General features: G+C 52.6%; 1 protein-coding gene across 3 annotated transcripts in view; it reads left to right on the top strand.

Annotated features, from left to right (window-relative positions):
* Positions 1–24,884, top strand: part of RAB11FIP5 (RAB11 family interacting protein 5) — a 35,868-nt gene that overhangs the window by 1,504 nt on the left and 9,480 nt on the right. For 2 of the 3 annotated variants that reach the window (XM_082671963.1, XM_082671961.1), the window contains exons 2-3: positions 18,841–19,277; positions 19,402–20,077. In XM_082671963.1, coding sequence (XP_082528089.1) covers positions 18,841–19,277; positions 19,402–20,077 — 1,113 coding nt within the window. The remainder of the gene's footprint in view (positions 1–18,840; positions 19,278–19,401; positions 20,078–24,884) is intronic. The other variant, XM_082671962.1, reaches the window with a different exon arrangement.

Below are 24,884 nucleotides of genomic sequence, written 5' to 3'. Positions count from 1 at the left end.
CAGTTGCTGGAAAGGTTTACCCAAGTGGAATGGCATCCAACTGAGTAAATCTAGGAAGGCTTGCTGGAGAAGGATGAGCCTGGTACAAACCCAAATGAAAGCAGGATTTGGATAGAAAAGGATCTGACCTTGAACATTTCAAAAATGTGGGTAGAGAAGGCCTTCATGGCTCTTTGCAGCCTGGGGTGGGAAAGGGGTTAGCATAGGGCAGGTTTGGGCAGGGCTGTGACTTAGCTCCATCTCCCCCTCCCCTGGCCTTCTCTCCTTCCCTCATGACTTGCTGTTTGGTTGCTGGGTGTGGATCATGTGGTATAGTTTGGCCCTTGTTTTGTTTTTTTCCTCCCCTTTTCTGTCCTTTCCCTCTTGCCTGGCTCAGGGAGCCCAAGGGGGTGGGGGTGAGGCAGAAAGCTCTCCTCTGGCTCTCGTAGCCCTTTCTTCTTCTGAAGAGGCTCCTGTCCCCCAATTCATTCCACCCCTTTCTTTCCCAGTCCTTCAGTCTCCACCTCTCAGCTAATCTGACCCGACTGGTAGATAACACATCTCGGGCTGGGGGTGGGGGGCACTAGAGGGGAGACTAAGGGGCAGACAGAAAAAGTCTCAGCTTGTGGGGAGTGGCTTCTGTGAGGTCAGTGACTTGCACGGGGTGGGGGAGGGGCTTTGATTTTTTCTTCAGTTCCTGCTCTTGCTTTCTTCTTGGCCTCTGGCTCTTCCTTAACTGAGCTGTCTATGTCTGTCGGCCCATGTGCGCCTGTTAGCAGCCAAGGACAGTCCCCTTGATCTGAATGGGAGCCTTATTTACTTTATAGAAGTCATCTTTTCCACCAGGATCTTTCCACACCCACCTGGCTGCCTTTCCTCTGATGCATTGACCTGGGTTATTTATAGAACCTGGAGGGGGCAGGAGGAGGGGGACTTGTAGTGGGCAGCAGGAAAGTCTGTGAAATCAGCCTGATCTTTTAGTTTACTGGACCAAACAGCGTGCCCACTGACAGAGGGTGAGGGCTGCTGACGCCACTCCGGTTTGCACCTTCCACCTCTGGCTCTCATGGCCACCCTTGGTGGCCTTTCCTGGAGCATCTTGGCGTGAGCTGCTAAGATAGTGAGTCTGCACATTTTCCATTGGGGAGAGGACTGGGGTGTGCCCTCCTCAGCTTTGGATAATGGTGGCAGAGAACTCCAGGAGAGCACATCATAGCCCTGTGTTGCCCAGACAGAACTCCATTGGGGAAAGGCAGTCTCACGGTTAAGAGGAGGGGCCTGTGGAGTTGCAGATTCCCTTCCAAACCTGCCACCTTGTGGCCAGTCAAGTAAACTCTTGGTGCCTCAGTTTTCTCATCTGTAAAATGGGGCTAATTTATACCTTGACAGGATTGATGTAATGGATGAAATGCGTATGTAATTAGAGCATCTAGTGCAGTTCCTGGATATGCCTGGTGGTCAGTGAACAGCAGTGATGGTGGAGTGAGGTTTTAGTAGCCTGGTAGCTGTGATCTGGGAGATGTCCCCTGTCTCAGAGGAGCCTTTCATGTGATAGGAGGAGGTAATACAGAACTTAGCGTAGTCCTGGAAAGCCCCAGGACTGTGGTGGCAGGGTACTCACAGAAGTATGAGAGCTCCTCATGAAATGAGCTGGCCCTTCACAGCCCTCCACTACTCTCTTTGCTGCCAGAGTCTTGAGAACTGGGGCTAGTCTTGTGAGGCCTCTGCAGTTCTGAAGCCACACTCAGATCAGCTTGCCAGCTCCGCAGCTGTCCTCCATGGCAGGGCAGCATAGTGTTTAAGAACGTGGAGACTGAGGTTTCACTCCCAGTTCTATCACTTACTAGCAGGCAAGTTACTTAACCCGTTTCCTCGTTTCTGAAAAGGTAACCCATGATAACAATCATAGAGTTGTACAAATTAAATAAGACAGGATCTCTAAAAAACTTTAGTATCATTTTAGACACATAGCAGGCTTTCAAGATATTAGTGTTGGGTTACTCTCAGGGCCCTCGTTATGTGAGGGTGGTGATGATGGGGGCTGGGGTTCTAGGTGCCTCAACAGCCCCCAAAGCTCCTTTGTTAGTGGGGTGCTCTTTGAGGTGAGGGATTTCACTGGAGGCTTCCAACTGATTGAAGAGAAAATTGTCAAAACAACATGTAATGTAATACACAAGGAAACTAGTTATAACCGTCTCCCTCAGTAAAGCCCTAGTGGATCATCATGGGTCTCAGAATCCCAAGAGCTGCTTCTTTATTGATTTGGCCATGCTGTGCTGCTTGCAGGATCTTAGTTCGCCAACCAGGGATCAAACCCGGGCCCCTGCAGTGAAAGCGCCGAGTCCTAACCACTGGACCACCTGGGAATTCCCTCTTTAGCTTCTTTAGATGCGTCCTTTCTGATTTTTACTTCACCACCATCCATAGTACTCCCCAGTGCGTGCTCGTGTGGAGTGAAGTGGTCCCTTCTGTAAGTAGCCCCCTTCCTGGGCCTGTTGGATGGATGGCTAGAGTCTGGCCCCTTGGGAAGGCCAAGTCTGTGGGCTCGGTTTGGGTTAAAACGTGACCATGGGCAGGCTGCAAATGTGGCCCCCTAAGAGGCTCTGTCAGCCCTGGTCAGACCTGTCTCATTGATTTTATAAGGGCCTATGGGAGGCCTGTGGCTGAGGATGACTTAGGTTGGAGACCAGAGCTTTCTGCCTGGCTGATGGTGGTGGCCTGAGACCTCTTCGAGGAGGGCGGGCTTGGGGGCAATGGGAGAGGCAGCTGAGGCAAATGCAGCCTGCTGGCCTAAGGTACACCTAAGGTGGGCATGGTCTTTGAGGGCCTCCATCTGTCCCTTAGCCTCCAGATGGCCTGTGTATTGCTGTTGTAGGTAGATGGTGCGTGACCCACAGCCTTATCATGTTTGCAGCTGTGACTGCTCCCCAGGAAGCAGCTGAGGCCGCGAGGATCCTTGGCTTTGGCTCCTGCTCCAACCCCTGACCTGGCTGCTGGGCAAGTCTGCTTTGGCCGCAGGAAGGGTGTGGCTGTACTTAAAAGCAGCAGTTAGGGCAGAGGCTGCATCTCCCTGAGTTATGGGGCAGTTTTTATCTGGGGTTGCTTGAGCAGCAGTGTCTGGGGAGTGGGGAGTGACTCTGCCGTCAGACTGAGCGGCTTCCCCTTCCCTCTGCATCTGGCCCCATTCTCCCCTCCCTGCAGGCAGCCAGGGACAGGCGCAACTCAGCAGAGCTCCATCCTAGCGACCTTGAGGGCTGTCCCTTTCTTCTGATGGGGGCTGTCTAAACTCTTTTTATTGCTGCCAACCTGGTGCTGTGACGCGCTCTCCAGCGATGCTAAACGGCTGGTCTGGCCTCGTCCAGATGTTTCCCCTGCCTTTCCCACCCTGTGCTGGGACAGATAATTAACACAATGACAGGAGCTCTGTATGCTCTCTGGGAATCAGTACCCTATTTTTTCCTGTGCAGGGCCGACCTCTGCAAAATAGTGTGGTCATGAAGAAGCTTTGCCCTTCCCCACAGCCAAGTAATAAAAATAAGTCCGCGATGTGGGTCCTTTATGCACCTGGCAGTCCTGTTAAGGAAGAGTCTGATGGCTTTGCCCTTACTGAGTTGGCCTGTGGGGGTGGTCCTGGGCCCAGGTCTCTCTGCAGTGAGCAGAATAAGCAAGTTCAGCTCCCAGGAAGCAGCGCTACAGAGTTGCCGGGAGGGGCTTTGTCACGGGCCACCTTGACCTTCAGCTGACCCTGGGGGTGGCGAGGAGAAGCACAGCCCTTAATCATGGAATTCTGATGTCAGAACTGGAAGAGTGCTTAGAAGTGTGGAAATTGAGGCTGGGGAGGGAGAGTGACAGGCTCTCAGCTACTCTGCAGTTAGGGAGGGTGGGGCTCTGTGTGGTTTCTCTTAGGCCCTGACAGCCTGAAGAGCTGTCAGATTTGGGATAAGGAAGAGACGGCATTTGGGAAGCTGAGTGCATCCCAAGGTTTCTGTGGAAGTGCCTGAGAGGTTTTAGGGAGAGAGGGACATTTCAGCTGGGAGGGGGAGGGAGCCTTGGGGCTTCTCTGAGACCCGGAAGGACGTCTAATCCACAGGCCTTTCTGCCTGGGCAGAGGACGAGGGAGGCCACTGGTTGGGTGGGAAGTTCAAAGGAGGGGAGGACATGGACACAGCAGCCCGCATGCCCAGAGGGTGCAGTCTTATTAGGGGGACAGACCCCCACATTTGGAGGAAGGGCCATAGCCAGCTGCCGTATTTTGGGGCCTAGCCAGGGAGCACTGGAGATGTTCAGAGCAGACGGAAGCCCTGCGCTCAGCTCTGGTCAGGGAAGGCCTCCCTGAGGAGGAGATGTACACCGGGCCTGTCAGGCTGGCCATCAGAGATCCTGGTCTGCCACCCCACCTTCTCTGAGTTCCCATATGGACGGCGTGTAGCACTCCATTTTGGAGGATTGTCATAGCCTTCTTTGTCTAGCATATCATTTATTAAGCCGTTTTTAGGTGCTGGCACTGTCCTAAGGATTTGACTTACATCAGCTTATAGCAACCCCTTGAGGTGTAGGTACTGTTACTGTGTTTAACGAGTGAAGAAACTGAGGCACATAGAGGTGAAGTGACTTTTTGTTTTAAAGATTGTTTTCTTTTGATGTGGACCATTTTTAAAGTCTTTATTGAATTTGTTACAATATTGCTTCTGTGTTATGTTTTGGTTTCTTGGCCGCAGGGCATGTGGGATCTTAGCTCCTCGACCAGGGATCGAACCCGCACCCCCTTCGTTGGAAGGCAGAGTCTTATCCACTGGACCACCAGGGAAGCCCTAAAGTGGCTTTTCTAAAGGCACACAGTACATGGCAGTCAGGATTTGTACCGAGACAGCCGGGCTCCTGATTCTGTGCTCTTCGCCACCATGCTGTAACACCCATCTTGGTCCTCTCCCATGTCTCCCAGGGTTCAGCTTTGCATGGAAGTTGGTGCTCAGCAGCTGCCCTCCTTAGGGTTCCTCTCTCCTCCCCAAAGCCCATCTCTTTGGTTAGGCTTGGGGGCTCTGGAAGCATGACCTGCTTCTCCTGTGTGAGGCCTTGGCTGGTAGGGGTAAGTGCATTTAGTCTGCAGCTCCGTGTCTGGTTATATCTTTCTCAGGGGATGGGGGTGTTGCCTGGTGCATTGGGAAAGAGGGTATCACTGCCACTAGACTGTCTCACAGGAGCCGGGGGAGGCCTGAAAAGCTCTGCCTTGGCCCCGGGCATTGCCCCCCCCACCCCCCGGGAGGTTTGCTCCCATTGGCTTGTGCAGTAGAGCTGGGCTTGGGATCATCAACAGATATAAGACTTCCTGACCTTTCCCAAGAAATCACATGCTGGTTTTACTGTGACAGAACGCTCTGAGCCATCCATTCCTCCTCCTACAGTCATGCAGTCGTTTGCTTTTTTTTTTTCCCCCTTTCTTTTGTTCAACATCTAGGAAGCAATTACTGGGCAACCACTGTGCCTAGGTCAGGGCTTTGGAGGAAAGATGAGAAAGAAAATATAAAGCCCTTTCCCTAGAAGGGCAAAAATATGTTTGAGACAAGACTTAACACAGGAAGGATAATTAACCAACAAAGCAGCATATACAAAATATGAGAGAAGGAAAGGGTCAGAAGAAGGACCAACTCACCAGGGTTGGAGTGATCAGGGTGGGCTGCCTATAGGAGGCTGGACCTTGAATGACAGGTGGGGCGTGGTGGTGGCTGGGTGAGTTTCTGGGAGGGAGACCCAGAAGGGAGGGAAGGAAGGGAAGGTGGGTGTGGTGGGGCTGAGCCAAGAGAGGGAGTGGAGGGGAGCCAAGCTTAGTTTCCTATGTGCCTCTCTCAGCAAAACAACCTGGCTTTCTTTACTTCTTATTTCTTTTTGAGTAGTTTACCTGGTTCAAAATTCTAAAGATACATAGGGTTCACAGTGAAAAATCTCCCTTGTCCCGACCTTGAGTCACCCAACTCCTCTCTTCAGAAGCAGTCAACATTACCAGTTCTTATATGCTTTTAAAAGCCAGTGCGTTATAGATTTCTTCTCCCTCTCCCATTGTGTTTGCACAAGTGCAGCCTTCTTCACACACACAGGTCTGTACCTATGATAAGTCTGGCTTCCCCACACAGGGGTATTATTGCTTGTCTCCACCTGTTTCAAGTCTGAACTGAGACCCTGGCAGGAAGACAGCCACTACTTAGTTTTGTCCTCCGTGACTCAAGACCCTGTTTGGGGTGAATATGGGGTTAGGAGCAAACTGGGGAGGGGAGTTTGGTTAAGTAGAATTTCTTCCTTATTCCCTTGTCTCCCCTGGGAGAGGTCATCCTGCTGATTTTCTCCTTTCTCTTGGGCGGGGTCATCACTCTTTGGTCCTGGGCCACCTCGCTCCCAAGGGGCTGATGACAGCCTATAAAAGGCCCTGACAGACAATAAACCCAAATCTTTACGTGTGGGTTGGCCTACTTTTCAGAGTGCTTTCCCAGCACCTCACTTCCTTCTTCCCTGAGGGCAGGGAGGGTGACCCCCATTTTTACTGAGGTCAAGACTGGGGTCTCAGGAGTGGAATGACTGATCCAAGGTCACATGATTCATTAGTGGCAGCCAGATTTCTAACCTCCTGAGCCCAGTGCTTTTTCCCTACATCATGCTTTCAACTATACATACTTCTATTGCTGTGTGGTTAGACTTGGCTCCAAGCAGGCGTGGGTCCCTGGCCTCTGTCCGAGGCAAGCTGACAAAGAGATAAACCTTTGGAGCCTACAGCAGCAGGAGGGATGAGGACTGGCTGAGATGTTTGTGCCCAGGAGGGAGGGAGGCTGGTCCTGGCTGGGCTCTGAGGTTGAGCTGAGCAAGCCATGCCCATGGAGCCAGGGGTAGCTAATGAAATGATGGTTCTGGGCTCCAAGGACTGTCGGTGCCGGCACAGAGCCAGAGTAGGTGATAAGAGGCCTGATAAGAGGCACTGTCCTCTCCTGCAGTTGTGCCTGGCTTGCAGTTTTACCATCGATACCAAATCAAAGGCAGGATGAGGTTGTGAGTGTTGGGAGCCATCAAGGATTGGCCCGCGGCCCACGCGTCTCCTCTCTGATCGTGTGTGAGGAGGACTGCCTGAGTGGGGGATTTGGAGAGGAGGGAAGGCATCTAGATGGAGGAGCCTCTGGGGAAAAGGCTTTTCCAGCCGTCTCTTCAAACTCCATGTAATACAGTTTTAGTTGACATTTCTCCCTGCCCCTAACTGGCTTATTTTATCACCCTTCTTTGACAGAGGTGAAGTGGGTGGTTGAAACCCACTTTGTAAGTCAGATCCAGGACTAGAACCTGGGTCTCCTGTCTTCCAACCCTTGCGTTTTTCCACTATTCCTTTAAAATAATTTTTTTTCCACTTATTTTTGGTACTGAAGCTAAGCTCTGCCAATGCCATCTCATTTATCCAGCAGGTGTTAGAAGGTATTCCATATACCAGGCCCTTTCCCTGGGTTGGGGGGCATAAAAGGTGAGTAACATTTTGTGCAGTCAGTAAGCAGTGAGAGCACAGGTGGAGTGGCTCTGCCTGAGTGCCACTGCAGGGGACGAAGGGGGCACTTGGAGAAGGGCACTCTGGCCCCTCCTACCTTCCCCATTGCTCCTGTCCTAGTTTAGGCAGGTTGTTTTTTTTTTTTTTAAATCTCCTCTAGACTGTTAGCATAGCTGCTACAGCATTTTTGTAAGCCAGAATGCCAATTTATTAATTTATGATGAGAAATAACTGCTGAGGCACAAGGAGTTGCCTGGGTCGGCCTGGCCGTGGGACCTGTCCTGGGTTGGCTGGCTCTGTGCTGGTTTCTGCTGCCTTGCCCCTCTGCTGCCCCTTTCCCTGCTGTCCTTTGCTCTTCCTACAGCACAGTAGCCATAGGTTTTATCCTTGTTTCCTACCCTGTAGTGCTCTTCCAGGCCCAGAATAAGGCTATAGCTCTTTAGCATGATGTTTGGGGCAGTCTTCTCTGCTCCAAAGCACCTTTTTACCCATCTTCACCTCTCCAGCCCTGGGCATCTGTGTATTCTTTTCCTCCCACCTGGAATGTCTCTTCACCTGCCTCCTTGCCTCCTGACCCATTGTTCAAGGCCCAGTATAAATGTTACATCTGTCAATGAAAATCATCAATAAGCAACCTATAATAAGGATAGAAAAGAGTTTTCTTTGAGCCAAACTGAGGACTAGCCTGGATGCCCACTTCCCAGATTACTCTGAGAAACTGCTCCAGAGAAGCATGGTTTCCAGCACAGTTTTATATCTTCTCAGAACAAAGAACATTAAATAAGTCAGGGATACTGTACATTTCAAGAAATCACACACACGCACAGAGATCAGCATCATGTACACAGCAAGTCAGCATGACCTTGCACCTGGGAAAGGAGTCTTATCAAAGGAGTACCAGCATTGGTGTCCCAGGAAGATAAGCATTTAATCTTTACTTTTAAAGAATGGACATTCTTTACTTTTGGTCACTGTGTCCTTTTCTCTAATAATTAAAGCAGATGTACAATGTAGGTTTGATAGGCCACAAACAGTCTATTTTAGTTAGCATAAGATTCAAGTTAACTCACAGATAAGCCAGAATGACCTCCCTATATCTCAATATGTGAAAATTTCTTTTATCATGTCCTTCACTACTCCTCCCAAAATTGTCTTCTCTTTAACCTTCCTGTGCATTTTATTTGTGCATTTTTGTGGTGTTAATCACCTTCTTCCTTTATTTATGTAGCTATCTTATTTCCCACCAAGATGTAAGCTTCTCGAGGACACTCCCTTTCTTATTCTGGCAAATACTTGGGAAACGTTTGAGCCTGGCTGAGGCCTTCTCTGGTTGGTTGGGATTTCAGTGGCGAGTTCCCTGTGCCTCTGAGACTTTGTGAGTGTCAGGATGAGCTGTCAGGATCTCACACGCCACGCCCTGTGCTGAGGCTACTGAGATGAGTAGATAGTTAGCACAAGGCTCAGGGATTCAACCAGGAGCAGGGCTCAGTCATAGGACAGGGAGAAAAAAGCCTGTGTCCTGGCCCAAGGCTACCCGCTGACCTCCACAGGGATCTAATAGAAAGACCCTGTTAGTCTCAAGTGGGACCAGAAGGGGAGTATAGATGAGTCAATAGGTGTTTCTAACCATCTCCAACAGATGCGGGTGCTTATTATTATTATTTTTTAAATAAATTTATTTATTTTATTTTTGGCTGCGTTGGGTGTTCGTTGCTGTGCGCGGGCTTTCTCTAGTTGCGGCGAGCTGGGGCTACTCTTTGTTGCAGTACGCGGACTTCTCATCGCAGTGGCTTCTCTTGTTGTGGAGCACGGGCTCTAGGCACGCAGGCTTCAGTAGTTGTGGCACATGGGCTCAGTAGTTGTGGCTCACGGGCTCTAGAGCGCAGGCTCAGTAGTTGTGGAGCACGGGCTTAGTTGCTCCGTGGCATGTGGGATCTTCCCGGACCAGGGCTCAAACCCGTGTCCCCTGCATTGGCAGGCGGATTCTTAACCACTGTGCCACCAGGGAAGCCCCACGGGTGCTTTTTAAAAAACATAATCATGATGCTTGTATCACACACACAAAATCAACAGTTCCTTAATAACCATCCAATCAATATCCAGTCCATATTTAAATTCCCTTAATATCAGAACTGTCTCTTCATAGGTGGTTTGTTGAATCAGGATCCAAACAGGGCTCCCTTCCATACTGTGCCTGGCTGTTAAGTCTCCCAGGGTAACAGTTCCCTCTTGTTTCATACCCTTACCTGATGGAGGAGCTGAATCACTTGTCCTTGAGAACATCCCACATTGTAGCTGATGGGTTTCTGCCAAAGCAGAAATTGAGGGGCCTTGGGAGCCTGGGGAAACGGGGACAGGGTGAACAGTCTCTGAAGGCTTCAGGCCTTTTGAGAGCAAATGATTTCATCAATACAGTGTTGCTTGAAGTGGCTGATGGCTGGCTGGCCTGGATTTTAGGAAATTGGGTTAGATTGTTATGTCCATCAGAATGTTATGGACAGATATCTTGGTGTCTTCTCCTAGAGTTTTCCCCAGCATCTACTTTCTGAGTTGCAGTCTCTTCCCCTCTGGAACCCTCCAGCCCCTGTTTGTACTGACTCCCTAGAGAAGCTGGATGGGGAGAGTGAGGCCAGGAAAGGAGAAATGGATCAGTATGTCTTTCCTTCACGTTGGTTCTTCACTTTTCATTCTAGAAGATTCTCCAGCTAGTACACTGGGCAGCACAACTGTCTTCCTAGGGCCTCTTGGCTTCCTTTGTCTTGGGGTGGGGTTCAATTCCTACAACTGTCAGATTTGCAAGCCCCTCATCCCCAGCATGGTGGGAGCTGTTCCCTAGCCTGAGGTAAGACCTGTCTCTGAAGAGGCCAGGGCAGCCACTGCCAGAAGAGAGAAGCTGCAGACCTGGTGGGCGGTAGCCAGAGCAGGTAAGGCTCAGGTGAGCACCAGCCCAGTTACGTTGGAGATTGTGGTATTGGGGACATGAGGAAAACAAGCTACAGGAGCAGCCTGCTCCCTGACTAGCAGGTGCACCCAGCTGTATTTGTTTCTCCGGAGTCACCTTCATTGGCATGCAGGGTGTTTGAGGGTCAGACCGAGCACTGTGGCGTGACGCCCGGGAGCCGCAGGGCCTTTGGCCAGTTCCTCGCCCCTTACCGGCCCCTGCAAGGCCCTCTCATACCCAGTGGGACATGAGGTGCAGTATCTGTCATCTGATTTGGATCTCAGCCTGGGAGCCGTGCGTTGGGGCCAGAAGGGGAAGACATGCACTCAAGTGTGTGTTTTGCAGTGAGCCTTACAGAGGCAGCGCATCCCAAGCAGTGAGAGTGGCACCGCCCAGCTCCTTCTCTGGGAACTACATTCAGCACCTCACATCAAGCCCTCGCCTTAGCTTTGAACTGTATCTGTAAGCATCTGTGCTTTATCTTTATTTATTTTGTGCATCCGTTAGCAAGATGTGTCCTAAGGTAACTGCTTCTTCACTTTATGCCGTTTCAGCTTATGAAAGGTTTCATAGGAATGCTCCACTTTTGGATAGCAGGGGAAACCTGTAACTTTAAAGTTCAAAGTAGTGATGAGTATAAACAATATTTTGCGACATCTGCAGCAACTGTAATGTGGCATGAAAATACTGGTTTCTCTTGGTGACATATTCATAGGTACTGCTGCTATACCACTACTGTTGCAAAAATTCATAATTGAAAGAAATACTAAATTTCAGTTAGAGATTAGGGGAAATAAAGATGTAATTTTTCTCCCGTCTAACACAGACCCCCTGTTTTAGAGAAATCCTTTGGTTGGTCAGGGACATGGGGTTTCTGGGCCCGGTGTGTGGTGTATTGCACTTGCAGAGGGAGGCATTCTAGTGCAGTGGTCAAGGCCGGAGGCCCTGGAGACAGGGAGCCTGGGTTCATATCCTGATTCCCTGTGTACTAAAAAGAAGCATCTGACTTAACCCTATGCACTTCTCTCTGCCCTAGTGTTTGCATCTGCTAAAATATATAAGAACTAACACTTGTGTGGCGCTTCCTGTGTGCCAGGCCCTGTTCTGAGTGCTTCACCTGTAATCTATGCAATTGTCAGAGTGGTCTTGTGAGGGGATTGGACACCCATTACCCCCATTTTATAGGCAGGTGTGGAAATGCATAGAGACTGGGTGACCCACTCCAGGTCGCACAGCTGGCGTGTGGTGGGCTGGGGCTTACGCCAGGCAGCCCTGGCTCCAGAGTCCATGCTGGAGCCACTCTGAGGCCTGCTTCCCACACCTGCCTCCTGGGGCTGTTAAGAGGATGACTGGGATCTGATTTGGTGTGTTGAGTGCTTAGTATAGCGCCTGCATACAGTAGGTGCTAAAAGAGAGGTATGGTTGTTAATGGTGATGAGATTAGGGCCATAGTGATGGGCTAGAGTGGGGTCAACACCCGACCTCCATTCAGGAAGTGGGCACTTCCCGAATCTGGTTGGTGTATTCTATCAGGGAAGTTACTGAGATTCTTTGCTCAGGAATGGGGGATGAGGGCTTCAGGGTTAAAGAAGGTGCCCTTTTGGAACTGTCTGTCCCCATGAAGCCTGGCACGTGGCTCCTTCCTCAGGAGGCTCTTTTTGGGGACAGGGGGCACCCTCTTTGCTCTGGGAGCTTCTGGTCTCATGGTTAAGACCTGTGGGTTTGTGATGATAGAAACATTACACAGTTGTTCAGTTGTGAACAGGGACAAACAAGTTCCTAAGTTAATTCATAGATTAATTTGTTAGTTCATTGAAAATATATTTGAGTGACCACTCTTTTAAGTCTGGTGACACACAGATGAGCAGAATAAAGTTCCTGCCTGTAGAGCAGCGGAAGACAGCCATTAAACAGCCGTGTATACATACATCATTTTACTGTGTGGGATACACACACACACACACACACACACACACACACACACACACCCTGTGTCAGGTAGTATTAATTATGTTAAAGAAATAAACTGGGTAAGGGGCAGCTGTAGTTGGGGTACTCAGGGAAGACTAAGGAGATTCAGATGAACTGAGACCTGATGTGAGTGAGTAAGTGAGTGAACTGTGGCCTGAAGATCTGGGCCTGTGTCTCAGGCAGAGGGAAAAGCAAGAGCAGTGGCCTGGAGATGGGAACACTGAAGGCCAGTGTGGGATGAGAAATGCAGAGAATCAGAAGACCCGGCACCCAAAGGATGAGCCCTTTCCGCCATGCTGAGGAGTGGGGTGTGATGTGCTCCAGTTTCACCTGCCTGCTGGGTGAAGCATGGATGGCAGGGAGGCAGGTGAGCAGGGAACTGTAATGTTCAGCAGGGAGATGTTGGTGGACTGTACTGTAGGGTGACAGTGGTGAGAGGGGTTGAATTCTGGGTATAATTGGTTGGTAGAGCTAAGTTTAGATGTGGGGTGTGAGGGGGAAAAAGAGACAAGGATGGTTCCTGGGTTAGGAGTGTGAAATAAATGATGTGTGGAGGCTTAGGAAGGGGCACCATTATTTGGGTCTTAAGCTGAACTTTGCACTGATAATGTTACCGAACCGAACTCAGGTCTGCTTGCCTGACGTGTAGCAAAGCCAATCTACTGACACTGAGTTGTGGTGAAGGAAAGTACAGTGTTTATTTTCAGGGCACCAAGCAAGGAGAATAGCCAGCTCATGCTCAAAAGACCTGAACTCCCTGATGGCTTTCAGGCAAGGATTTTTAAAGACTGTGCTAGGGGAGAGGGTCATAGGATGCCTGATTAGCTCATGGACCTTCTTCTGGTTAGTTGGTGGTGAGGTAACAGGATGATGTTTTGGGAATCTCAGTCATCAACCTTCTGGTTCCAACCAGTCTGGGGTCTACATGCTTGTGGTCAGCAAGTCGTCACCATCCTCTACCAGATTGGGGAGGGGTCTTAGTTTCTGCAGAACATCTCACAGATAGGCATCAGATTGTTATCTACATCCCTTCTGGAGGAACTCCTGAAGTCTTGCAGCTCTGTCGTTCTAATCATTAACTACTTGAGTCTGCTCTTTGGAACTCAGCGAAGGCCTAGGAGACTAAAGCCTTTTTTTCTTCTACAAACAAGAAACAGGGGACACAGAGGGGCTTTTGTGTCCCAGAAGGCCCCGCAGAGTCCTGCTTGGTTTCAGTTTCTCTTTTTCTTTGATACTCCTCAATCCTGAGGGGAGCAGGGGCAGGACAAGGAAGGGAATAAAGTTTTGAATAGAGAGATTAATCATAAACTCAGCAGGTTAACTCAGTTTTAAGGGGACCCATTTCAATAAGAACTGGAGACAGGTCAGGTGTGTGCCTGGGCCTGTGGCTCTCAAGGGCCCAGCACCCCCAGAGTGACAGGAGCCACCCTGGCACTTACATGTGTGTGTTTGACATCTGCCCTAGGTCTGCTTCTCAGAGTGTTGAGATTTTTCAGTTATACTATGTGGCAGCTGTTAGCTAGCCCGGCTCTGTTTACTGAGAAATGGGTGGAGTGCTGGGTATGGTGGGCCTGGGAGCCCCACTAGCAGGAATAACTAGGGCCATAATCTTGGTTAACAGGTGAGGCAACTACCTCCTCCCTTTATCCCCCCTTTGTCTTCTGCCCCTGCAGAGGGTGGGGGTGGGGCTGGTCCCGCAGGGTAGGAGGCTGAGGGCTCCTAAGTCCACACTGGGCCTGCTGAACTTTGTCAGGCAGAGGGAGCCTGGGGGAGGTACGGCGGCTGAGCAAGGGCCCTTTTAGAGCTTTTCTGTGGTTCTGCATCTGCTGGGGGAGGCTTGACTGCTCTCAGACATGGTTTTAGTGGCCTGGGGACAGGACAAAACCCCGAGGTTCCCTTAGTGACCTTTCAGGGCTCCATCCTCCTGGGATTGTGCCAACGCTTTGAAGGGGGTTCCGGCCTTCATACGCCACCTCCTTGCCTCTTTGGGCCTCTGTGGTGTACCTTTTCCAGCCTCTGTCCTCTCAGGGTGTCTGGAGGCCCAACGTTTGCATTCAGCTTGATGACAAATGCTGTCCGTCGAAGGTTAAGAACGTGGGCTGGGAGTCAGGCAATCTTCATGTTCTAGTTCCGACTGTATCACTTACTAGCTGTTTGACCTTGGGCAAGTCACAAACCTTCTCTGTAACTTAGTTTCCTCACCCACATAGTGGGGATGATGGATCTCGTCTCCTGGACTGTGTGGATAGTAGAAGAGGTACAGAGTCTGGCACACAGTGAGCATGCAGTAAGTCTAGCTCTGCCGATTCTATAGCACCCGTCATTTGTCCTGCCTCTCAGGTGTGGTCCACAGGCCAGCAGCCCTGGCATCCCCTGGAAGCTGGGTAGAAATGGAGCCTCTCAGGCCCATCTGCACCCATTGCATCAGAATCTGCATTTTTACCAGACTCAGCGATCCTTTTGTACTTTGCAGTTTGAGAAGCGCTGTTGTATGTCACTCCTGAAGAGCAGCGTCTGTAGCGGCACATACCTCTTACATGCAAGGAATTTTCCCTTACTGCTCCTTTCCTGATGGAGCATGTCTTGGCTGCAGTCATACCTGGGACAAGTCCCAGATAATGATCATCTTTGTCAAAACCTGTTTCCTGAGCACACGCTTCCTGGGCTTTGGGGAGTTCAGGTGCTCAGACAGTGCAGGGGTTGAGGTGGGTGCCATGTAGGTGGAACAGTTCAGTACCTGCAGTGAAGGATGTGCAGGTTGTTGTTTTACATTCTGTAGGGGCTGAAGAATCTAGGCTTTGAGAGCTGAGTGCGTGTCAGGGAAATTGTACTGGGGCAGAATCACTGTCCTTCTTCCTGTCCTGGTGAGTGCTGTTTCAAAAGCAGCTTTGTGGAATAGAGGCCTTGTTCATTTTAGCACTCTTTATTCATAGAAAGTACTTATTGATGCCTGATCCTCCCCCATGTATGTGTTCCTTTGATAATTTGTCCCGGGTTGGGGGGAGGGGGAGAGAGATGAGGGTTTCTAGGGTCAGTTCTCTCGGAAGAAGTGGGTTCAGTGGACTTTGGAAGGCAAGCCTTGGCTGGGCAGGGGAGAGACGCAGGTTTCTTCTGTGTAACAATTGAGTGTCCTTGATGATATACCCAGGTGGAGGGAAAGTTGGCCTCTGATCCATGAAGTGATGTAGAGCAGGCAGGGGACTGTCCTACTGTGGTTCTCACACTGGGTCTGATGAATTCAGTCACCTGAGGAGGTACTCCCTTCCACCTTGAAATGTAGATTTCTAGGCCTGGCCTTTCTAATTCAGTAGGTTTTAGGTTGTATCTTAGTATGAATAGATAAAAAAGAAATCCCGCACTGATAGCCACCATCTAGATATGTGCTGGGGCCGTGGTCAAATCCTAATTGGTTTTGGCCAGGTCTCAGCCACGGATGGGAGTGACAGACCTTGGTCCACAAGCTGTTGGTTGTGTGGCCTTGCCGTCACCATCTCAGCCTGTCACACTTCTGGGAGAAGCCCTGCTCCAAGTAGCTGGCAGGGTCCAATGAGTCCTGCCCCTGACTGATAGGGAGACAGATGGCAACAGTGACTGAGGGTCCAGAGGCAGGTCCCAGCCATTCTCAGCCTCACTCTGCTCTGGATGGGGGAATCTCAGAAAATGGTGACGAAAGTCTTCTTTTCCCTCCTGGCCTCCCTGAAAAGCAAGTCCAGAGAAGAACCCCAAAATCCCTGGGGAAGAGCAGGGGAAGCAGAAGTGACCTTATGGGTAGGGGGTTGGGAAGGGCGGGGGACAAGGATCCTTTGGGCCGAGGACCTGAGCCTCAGCTGGGCTAGTAATGTAATGCATCCTCTTTCATTGAGGGGTCGGAGGGAGAGGCGAGGAGCCTATTCTGTCTTAGCCAACTGAGAGGATAAGATAGGAACGGGAATTTTCTTTTGTTTCTTTTTCCTATTACGACAGTAATATATGGCTCTTATAAAAAATTCAAACAGGACAAAAGTAGGCAATGCGGGAAGTGATAGTTCCCTGCAACCTCACCCCGCAGAGATAACCAGTGTTACTGCTGTGGTGTGTGGAGTGTGACCAGCTGGGGCTCAGGACCCGTGACCCTTATGCCCAAGTGAAGGATGTCTGTACTTGCGGATTCCCGTCGCTCAGGGCTTGGTGGGCCTGCAGCTGGAGTCCATATACTTCTCTTTGCCCCACCTCCCAGAATCTTTCTGTGCTAAATGAGGCCTGGTCCAGGTTTGGCCAAGGTGACTTGGCCTTGAAAGAGTTAAGGGGTCAGGCCCAAAGTGGACGTTGGGTTGGGAAAGCAGGGGTGTGAGGATGTCGATGCTAGCTGGTTTGTCTTTCTATTAAATGTCTCCTCGTGCCCCCAGACACATCCTCACACGCATCCCGTCAGTCTGTCTCTCAGCTCTCTTCTCCGCTCCCTGCCCCTCCTCCCCCATCTTTCCTCCCTGTGCCTACTCATCACGAGAGCGGCAGGTAAACACCCACACACCCTCTGAGTGTAGCCCTCCGCCGTCCCTGCTTGTGCCGCCGTCTGTCCTGACCCAGCCTTAGTGGGAGTGGTCTCTCAGGTTTGGGAGGGAAAACCAACAGCCCAGGTTCCCTTTACTTAGGCCATCCAGTGGTCCCCAAGCAGAGGCTGGATGCATAGCCCGCAGTGGACACCTAAGAGGTTAGTCATGGTGGACTCTTCCAAAGGGATGCAATTGGAAGTGTCTCTGGGAAGACCTTTTCTTTTCTTTTTTTTTTTTTTTAAAGTCACAGCATTTAAACCCACCACAACCACCAAGCCCTTGCACTGACTTATTTCTGGACATTTGGATGTGCAGGGACTTTCATACAAAAGACCTCCCGCTTAATGTCCGTGAGAAGCTCAAGGAGCTGGTGTTGTGGGGTGAGCGGATCTTAGGTGGGAGATGACCACCACAGCATGGACTGAGGCGTGTGGGGTGTGGTACAGTGTGTAGTGTTTGTGTGTGGTGTGGTGTGTGTGTCCTCTGAGGGACTCGGAGCCCTTCAGTGACCAATCTGACCGCCTCCACCGGGCTTTATTCCACGTTCATGCCTGGTTGGCTGAGTCCAGAATTCTATGCTGGAAGCTTTTCCTTCAGAATTTTGAAGGCATGACTCCAGATGGTGCCCAGTGTTACTGATGAGGACCTGATGCTATTCTAATTCCTGAATGTACAAACCTGTCTCCCCTCTTTGGAAACCTTCAGGGTCTCCTGAATGTACAAACCTGGTGCTCTGAAACCTTGCAGTGATACCTGCTGGCTGGGTCTTTCCTCGTTCACTGTGCTGCCTGCTTGTGGGCCCTTCTGTGCTGGTGCTCATGTCCTTCAGAAGAACTTTCTTGTATTGTTTCTTTCATGATCTCTTGCTCATTGTGTTCTCTGTGTGCTCACTGTGTCTTCTTTCTTTAATTAATAGAGTTTAGTTTTAGTTTTAGGTTTACAGAAAAACAAGTGGAAAGTACAGAGAGCTCCCGTATATATTCCCTCACACCCCCTCCTGCTCTAGTTTCCTCTATTATTAACCTCTTACATTAGTGTGGTACATTTGTTATGAATGATGAGCCAATAGCAATACATTATTATTAATTAGAGTCTCCTTCCTGGCTGCTTGTTCTTGGATAAGTTACTTCACCGCAGAGCTTTGACCTCCTGATCTGTAAAATCCCAGGTTTGTTGTGAGGTGTAAATGGAAGGGAGATGAGCACCCCCGCATTCCTTTGTCACACACGGCAGATGCTTACAGATGAGTGAGTGCTCTTTCCCTTCCCTGGGTCTCTTGCTTAAGGCCCGTTTATGCCTTCTTGTCTGTTCCTCCAGCTTGCAGAGGTGTTCCTGGCAGGGCTTGGGGTGAGTAAATGAGCGGGTGAGGTGTGTGTGTGTGTGTGTGTGTGTGTGTGTGTGTGTACATGCACTAGTGTTCCTGGCCCTGGGCCTCTGGGTGAGCTGTTCTTTCCTGGACTCACTGGTGGCTCAGAGCAGAGCTTAGGCTGGGACTAGCCAAAGGAGATGATGTAAATGGGAAAATGTGGGTAGGTGTGTCTGTACCTGGGGCCTGGAGTTGAAAGGGTTCCTCTCAGACCCGGCCTTGCTGCTCTGGGCCTCAGAGTTTCAGATGTAGGGGGCTGGGGCAGGGGAGGTCTCTGAGCTCCAGGGAAGGTGCCGGGTCAGGAGGGTCACTTGGCTGCCCTGCCTGGTAGTGCCGAAGAGCTTCCCCCACGTGGGATGTGGTTTCCTTCATCACGGAAAAGTTGTGGGTAGTTTCTTAGCTGTTCTTGTGGCCTGGAAGGCGGCAGGGCTTATGTGTCAGAGCAGAAGCCTGTGTGGGGAGGCTGTCGTGGCTCCTGAAGCAGAGAGGGGCTCTGAGACGTACCTGTGACCGGAGCCCCGGCACCCCCTTCTCACAGGTGGTACAAGCTGCACTCAAAGGCAGGCAAGAAGGAGAAGGAGCGTGGAGAGATCCAGGTCAGCATCCAGTTCACGCGCAACAACCTCAGCGCCAGCATGTTTGACCTGTCCGTGAAGGACAAGCCTCGGTCCCCCTTCAGTAGGATCAAGGACAAGATGAAGGGCAAGAAGAAGTTTGATCTGGAATCCGCCTCTGCCATCCTCCCAAGCAGCGCCCTGGAGGACCCCGAGCTGGGCAGCCTGAGCAAGATGGGCAAAGCCAAAGGCTTCTTCCTCCGCAACAAGCTGCGGAAGTCTTCCCTGACCCAGTCCAACACCTCGCTAGGTTCGGACAGCACCCTGTCCTCAGCCAGTGGGACCCTGGCCTACCAGGGCCCTGGGGCCGAGCTCCTCACCCGCTCGCCCAGCCGCAGCAGCTGGCTGTCCTCCGAAGGGGGTGAGTGGGGAGGGGGGAGGGGAGGGGAGGGGAGGGGACGGGGGCAGTGCGGGCTCTCCCCTCAGGTGTAGGGAAGGCCGGGCCGGGCAGCGGGCTTCTAACTCGGCGTGTGCTTCCTTTCCAGGCAGGGACTCGGCACAGTCCCCCAAGTCGCTCACCCATAAAAGGACGTACAGCGATGAGGCCAGCCAGGTGCGAGCCGCTCCTCCCCGGGCCCTTCTTGACCTTCAGGGCCACCTTGACGGGGCCTCCCGCTCCTCTCTCTGCGTCAACGGGAGCCACATTTACACTGAGGAGCCCCAGGGGCCCCTGCGGCACCGCAGCTCCATCTCTGGCCCCCTGCACACTGTCTCCTCCCGGCCCTCTGAGGAGGGGCCGCGCTCTGCGGATGACTCCTGGGGCAGAGGCAGCCGCCGCACCGGCAGCTCAGAGGCGGTGCCTGGACAGGAGGAGCTGAGCTCGCAGGTGCTGGCCGTCGGGGCCCGCTGCTCTGGAGAGGAGGAGGGGGCCTGGCCCTCAGAGGGGAGGCCGGTGCAGGTCGCCACACCTATGGTGGCCTCCTCTGAGGCTGTGGCCGAGAAGGAGGGAGCCCGGAAGGAGGAGCGGAAGCCCCGGATGGGCCTTTTCCACCATCACCACCAGGGGCTGAGTCGGAGCGAGATGGGGCGCCGAGGCTCTCTGGGGGAGAAGGGGGTTCCCACTCTGGGGGCCTCCCCACACCACTCGTCCAGTGGGGAGGAAAAGGCCAAAAGTAGCTGGTTTGGCTTGAGAGAAGCCAAGGAACCAACTCAGAAACCCAGGTACGTCCTTGGCAAGACCAGCTTTGATCCCTGGGGTGGATGCTGGGGTATTTGCACCGAACCCCGGGGCAGGGAGAATGGGGCAGGATGGGACCCTTGGGCAGGCTGCTGGGGCTCTGGCTTTGCATGGTTGAGCGGGGAACCCTGTCTCCCTAAGCCGCGGCTTGTTGTCTGCACGTGGACGCAGGTGAGTTGAAGGGCACAGCGCTCTGGGGGTCCCGTGGGCCTCACTTCCTGAGTTGGCACACCCATCCCCTGCGGGAGGGGGAGGAATAGGACAAAAGCAGGAAAGGCCGTTTGTATGAATTCTTTGCTTCCCAACCTCTACCTCTTGCCCGCTGGCCTCAAGGTCACCAAGCTTTGGCAGGTAGAGAGGTGGGGACCAAGGACTCACCTCAGACTTCCCCCACCCTTTCCGAAGCTAGATGGCTTCACACCAGCCGTCCCAGCTGTCTCTGTGCTCTCTTCTCTCTGAGAGATGGGAGTTGAGTAATTGATGTGTCCACCCCCTCCCCTGTACACTCACCCCCGGTTGCTCCCCGGCCTTGGCCGGAGGCTGTGGGCAGCTCCCCTGAAATCTGTGACCTACCCTGTGTCCTTAGAGACTCCTGGGGCTCTGGCCCTCTCTGGTGTCTCTTGGTCTTGGGGTATGGCAAGTGCTGATGGCGGCTGCTCTGTTTTGAATATGCTGAGTTCCACCTGGGAGAGGAATGCAGGAGTCCTTCAGCCTAGGCCTGGGACAGAGTCCCTAGCCCTCACCCTGGCCCTCTGATCTCCTCCTAAGTTGGAGCCAGCGGAGGCTGCTTCACTATCCAGCAGGGCCCAGGGAGGGGCTCCGGGCTTTGGCCAGGAGCAGGTGTTCCCCCCTGCCAAGGGCCCAGGGCCAGCCCTGGACAGGAGCATCTGTGACAACCCCAGCCAGTGTGGCAAGGGCGGCTGTTACTGTCCTGTCAGCAAGCCTGCCTGTCCCCATCAGTGGCTATGTGGGCCGGAGGCGGGGTGGGAAGAGTGGGTGCAGTGGTAAAGGGCCAGGAGATAGGGCAAAGGGAGGGGCCCTAAACCTCTTCCCCAGCAGAGGGGAGAAGACTCCTGAAGTCCTGGTTCTTTTCTTGCCCTGTGAAATTCTGAGTTTGCTCAGAGGACCAGGGAGAGAAACGCAGGGCCTTTGAGGTTTGAGCCCTGGCCGCCTGGCAGCTCTCCGTACAGCCTCATCGATGGGTGTGTGGGGTGGATCAGTCTCTGGGTGATGTCTCCCCTGCTTAGGAGAGCTTCGGTTCCCTACTGCCCAGCCCTCCTCACCGGAGCCCAGGGGAACTGCTGGCTACCTGCAGCCTAGAGGAAGAAGGGGATGCCCAGGCTGAGCTGGTGGCCCTGTGACAACTCAGAGATTGTAGGTGGTGTGGTGGAGGGAGGGGCACAGACCGTGGGCTCAGTGCTGTTGTCCATGGGGTGTCTCTGGGCCTCTTCCAGGGTGGGATGGATGTGGGGGACATTTCTCTGTGAGGCTGTTTCTAGGCGAGTGCCAGGCTTTGGGCTCGAGCTCTGCAGGCCATGACAGTGATGTTGCGGTTGCCGTTGCTGGTGCTTACAGCCTCTGTTTTCCTTGTTTCTCCATGTCTCCTAATGGCCTTTCAGAGGCAAGAGAAGTTGGGTGATGGACGAACATAAGGGAGCTGAGGGTTTTGCCCTTCTCGTACTTGAATTCCGAGCTCGTCCTCTGCAGGTTGGAGGGCAGATGGGGCCTCCTGCCCTCCCTGGGACCCATTTGCTTATAGTGGCTGAAGGGGCAGGCTCTGTGGCCTTGCCTCCAGGCAGGGTGGGAGGGACTATTCTTGGGGTGCAGTGACCTGGCCTGCAGAGGTGTGAGACCTGGGCATTGAGCCCTGTCAGCATCACGCTGGCCCTGTGTGCCTCGGAGGGAAGGGCTGGCCTGGAAGAAACCACCCTTGGTGCTTGCCCAGAGGTCTTGGGGCCTTTGAGGAGAGAATAAGAGGTGAGCTGACTTGCGGCAGGAAGCCATAAGTTGGACACCTAGAACTGGAGTGACCGAATGTAGCTGCGAGACACCCAAGGGGATCCTGTCCACAGGTCCAGAGGTTTGGGTGCCTCTGCCCCGGGGCTACCATTGCAGATTGCTGGGTGTTCCTCACTAGGCAGGGCAGCAGCGCCCTCTAGTGTTCCCACATTGCACTGAGGCCCCGTGCAGAGGCCAGAAGCAGTATGTGCTGTGCACAGTATCCAGAGAAAAAAACTGTTGCTGTTGGAGAAGGCAGCAGCTGGGAGAGGCCAGGAAGATGGTCCTCCTGTTCCTCCTGACCTGTCCCTCATCTGCCAGGTCCCATGACTGTTGCACTAGCCCCCACCAGCATGTGGGCGGGGGGCTGGGGAATGGCTGGTTGAGGTTTGGGCCACAGATCTCATCCCTGCTCACCAGCCCTGCTGTGAGCCATTCACCCTGAGCTGCAGCACAGGTCACTTTAGTGTGTGTTTAGGACCGTCAAGACCGTGTGTGTTGAAACCACCAGTGCCAAAACGAATTGTCTTTGTGTCTGTCCCTTTCTGACCCTTTTAGGGTACGTATAAGCTTTCTGAGAGCAGGTCATCTCAAGCTCCTGTGTTCCCTCCCCTCACACTAACCACAGAACTTTGTGCACAGTAGGAGATCAAGTGTTAGATACAGACATTTTTTTAAATTGAGGGTAAGCATGGCCCAACACAGAGGCAAGTGTATCGTGGTGGCCTTCAGCAGTCTCTGCATCTGCCCCAGCCCCTCACCAGGTGGTGAGCAGTGAGGTCCTGATGAGCCTGGAGTGTGCGCTGGCTGCCGAGAGAGCTCGGGGTCTCAGCGGCGTTCGCAGTGGTATAAACGTGTAACTGTGTTGTATGCCAGTGACTTAGAGTTAGTGTGGCCATAAATCCTGTTTGTGCCTGTTTTCCTGGCATAGTTAGTAGTGCCCCTTTACTCTATTAAAAACATTCTGGTTTGGAAGATAAATTATATGGTCTGCCTACTTAGAGCATGCAAGGCCCCACTGTGTCACCTCACTGTGCCCAGATGAAGGGAGAGGATGTGTCCAGTCATGTTTCCTGGACATCGGGGCACATCTCAGGCAGACACCAGGAGATGGAGCCTTAGGAGGGCTGGCTGAAGGCATTTTGGCTGGGGTGGGTATGCCTGAAAGGCTGGCTTTAGCCTTTTCAGGGAGTGCCTGTGGGAGAGTCTTTGCAGATCCACATGCCACCTCTGGGACCAATGCATGGAAATAACAAGGACACATAGCTCATCTCAGTCTAAGGAAGAGCTGTTCACCAGTGAAACCTGGCCCCTCGCTACAGAGGTGTCCTGGTGTAGTGAGTTACCTAGCAACGGCTGTGTTTAAGAAGAAGGGGGGCTGTTGGAGGGAACAGGTGATTGCTGTATTAAGTGGCAGGTTCATCCAATTGCTCTAAGGTTCTTAAGCCACAGTAAGGCCCTGAAGTTTTATTCTGTCAGGTCAAAGGGGCAGAGACATTTGGACTTCTGATTTCTTTCCCCAACTTTTGGTCCTAAAAGAGAAGATAAGTCAGCATATGTTGTAGCCCCTGCTGCTTGGCGGGGGGACAGCAATGTGCTGGGCTAGCATGGTGGGTTCTGTCCTCTGAGCATACCCTGCAAAGATAACCACACATGGGAATGTGTCTCTGATCTGATCTGTGCCAGGTGGAATGGTAGGCAGGGGAATTTTTTTTTTCTTTTGGCTGTGCTGCACAGCTTGTGGGACGGTAGTCCCCTGACCAGGGATTGAACCTGGGCCCTCAGCAGTGAGAGTGTGGAGCCCTAACCACTGGACTGCCAGGGAATTTCCGGGAGGGGACTTTTTAAAGTAAGAACTTTCAGAGTGTGCGCCTGGTGTTGAGCAAGGGTGAGGGAGGCATGGGGACAGGGGGACGTGTTACTGGGTAGGAGGGATGGACAAGAGGCTCTCAGAGGTTGTGCTGGCTCTGGGGAGGCTGCCAGGCCTGGCCCCTGGGGCACACCTTCCTCCAGGGAAAGCCCTTTGCTGGTTCCATACCAACGGGTTTGTGTGCACCTGTGGGTAGCCAGTGCGGGGAGGGTTGCCAGCTGAGCCTGGGGCTCCCAGCCCTTTCCCTGCCCTCTCCTGCCCTGCGGTTCTGACAGTCAGCCAGATTGCTGCAAGACTGTAAGAGTGAGTGGGGCCAGGCTGGGGCTGAGGGGTGTAGAGCTAAGCTTGGTGCTATTTAATGCTGATGGGGCTGCTTCCATCAGACCCCTCTGTCCACTTGTCATACAGGGCACTGGGGAGAGACAGCTCAGAGTCCCCCAGCCCTGTTCCTGGGGGCTGAGTCCTGCCGGCAGGGTTGGGCTGTGTCGGGAGTGGGTGCTCCGATGGTGGGGGTGGGCTGAGGGCAGGGTCTTGACCCACATGGTGGTGGTACGTTGCTCTCCTTGGTCCCCAAGGTAGATATATCTCGATGAAGGGAGAAAAGGGGCCTTTGGAGGTGTTGGGACTCTGGGCTCAGGATCCTCCCTCTTTTGGTGTCTTTACCGTGCCTTGACCGCAGAGGCAGAGCTGTTCTGGGAAGCCCTGGTGGGGTGGGAGAGGATGGGACTTTCTATGCCCGCCCTGGCCGGGAGTTATTGTTGGGCAGAAACAGGATTAGGAGAGTCTCTGGAAGCTAGATTCTTAAGAGAAACCCAGGGGTGGGGACCTGGCTGTGTCTTGCCTGTGAGGCTGGGCTCATAGACTCCAGCCTGTCTGGGTAGCCCACCTGTGCTGCTGGTTGAACTGGACTCCTTCCCATTGCC

The sequence above is a fragment of the Grampus griseus genome, assembly GCF_964374135.1.
Source record: "Grampus griseus genome assembly, chromosome: 15".
In the NCBI taxonomy this organism is placed as follows: Eukaryota; Metazoa; Chordata; class Mammalia; order Artiodactyla; family Delphinidae; genus Grampus; species Grampus griseus.
Note: the sequence above shows the minus strand (reverse complement) of the source record. Positions and strands in the feature narration are given on the sequence as shown.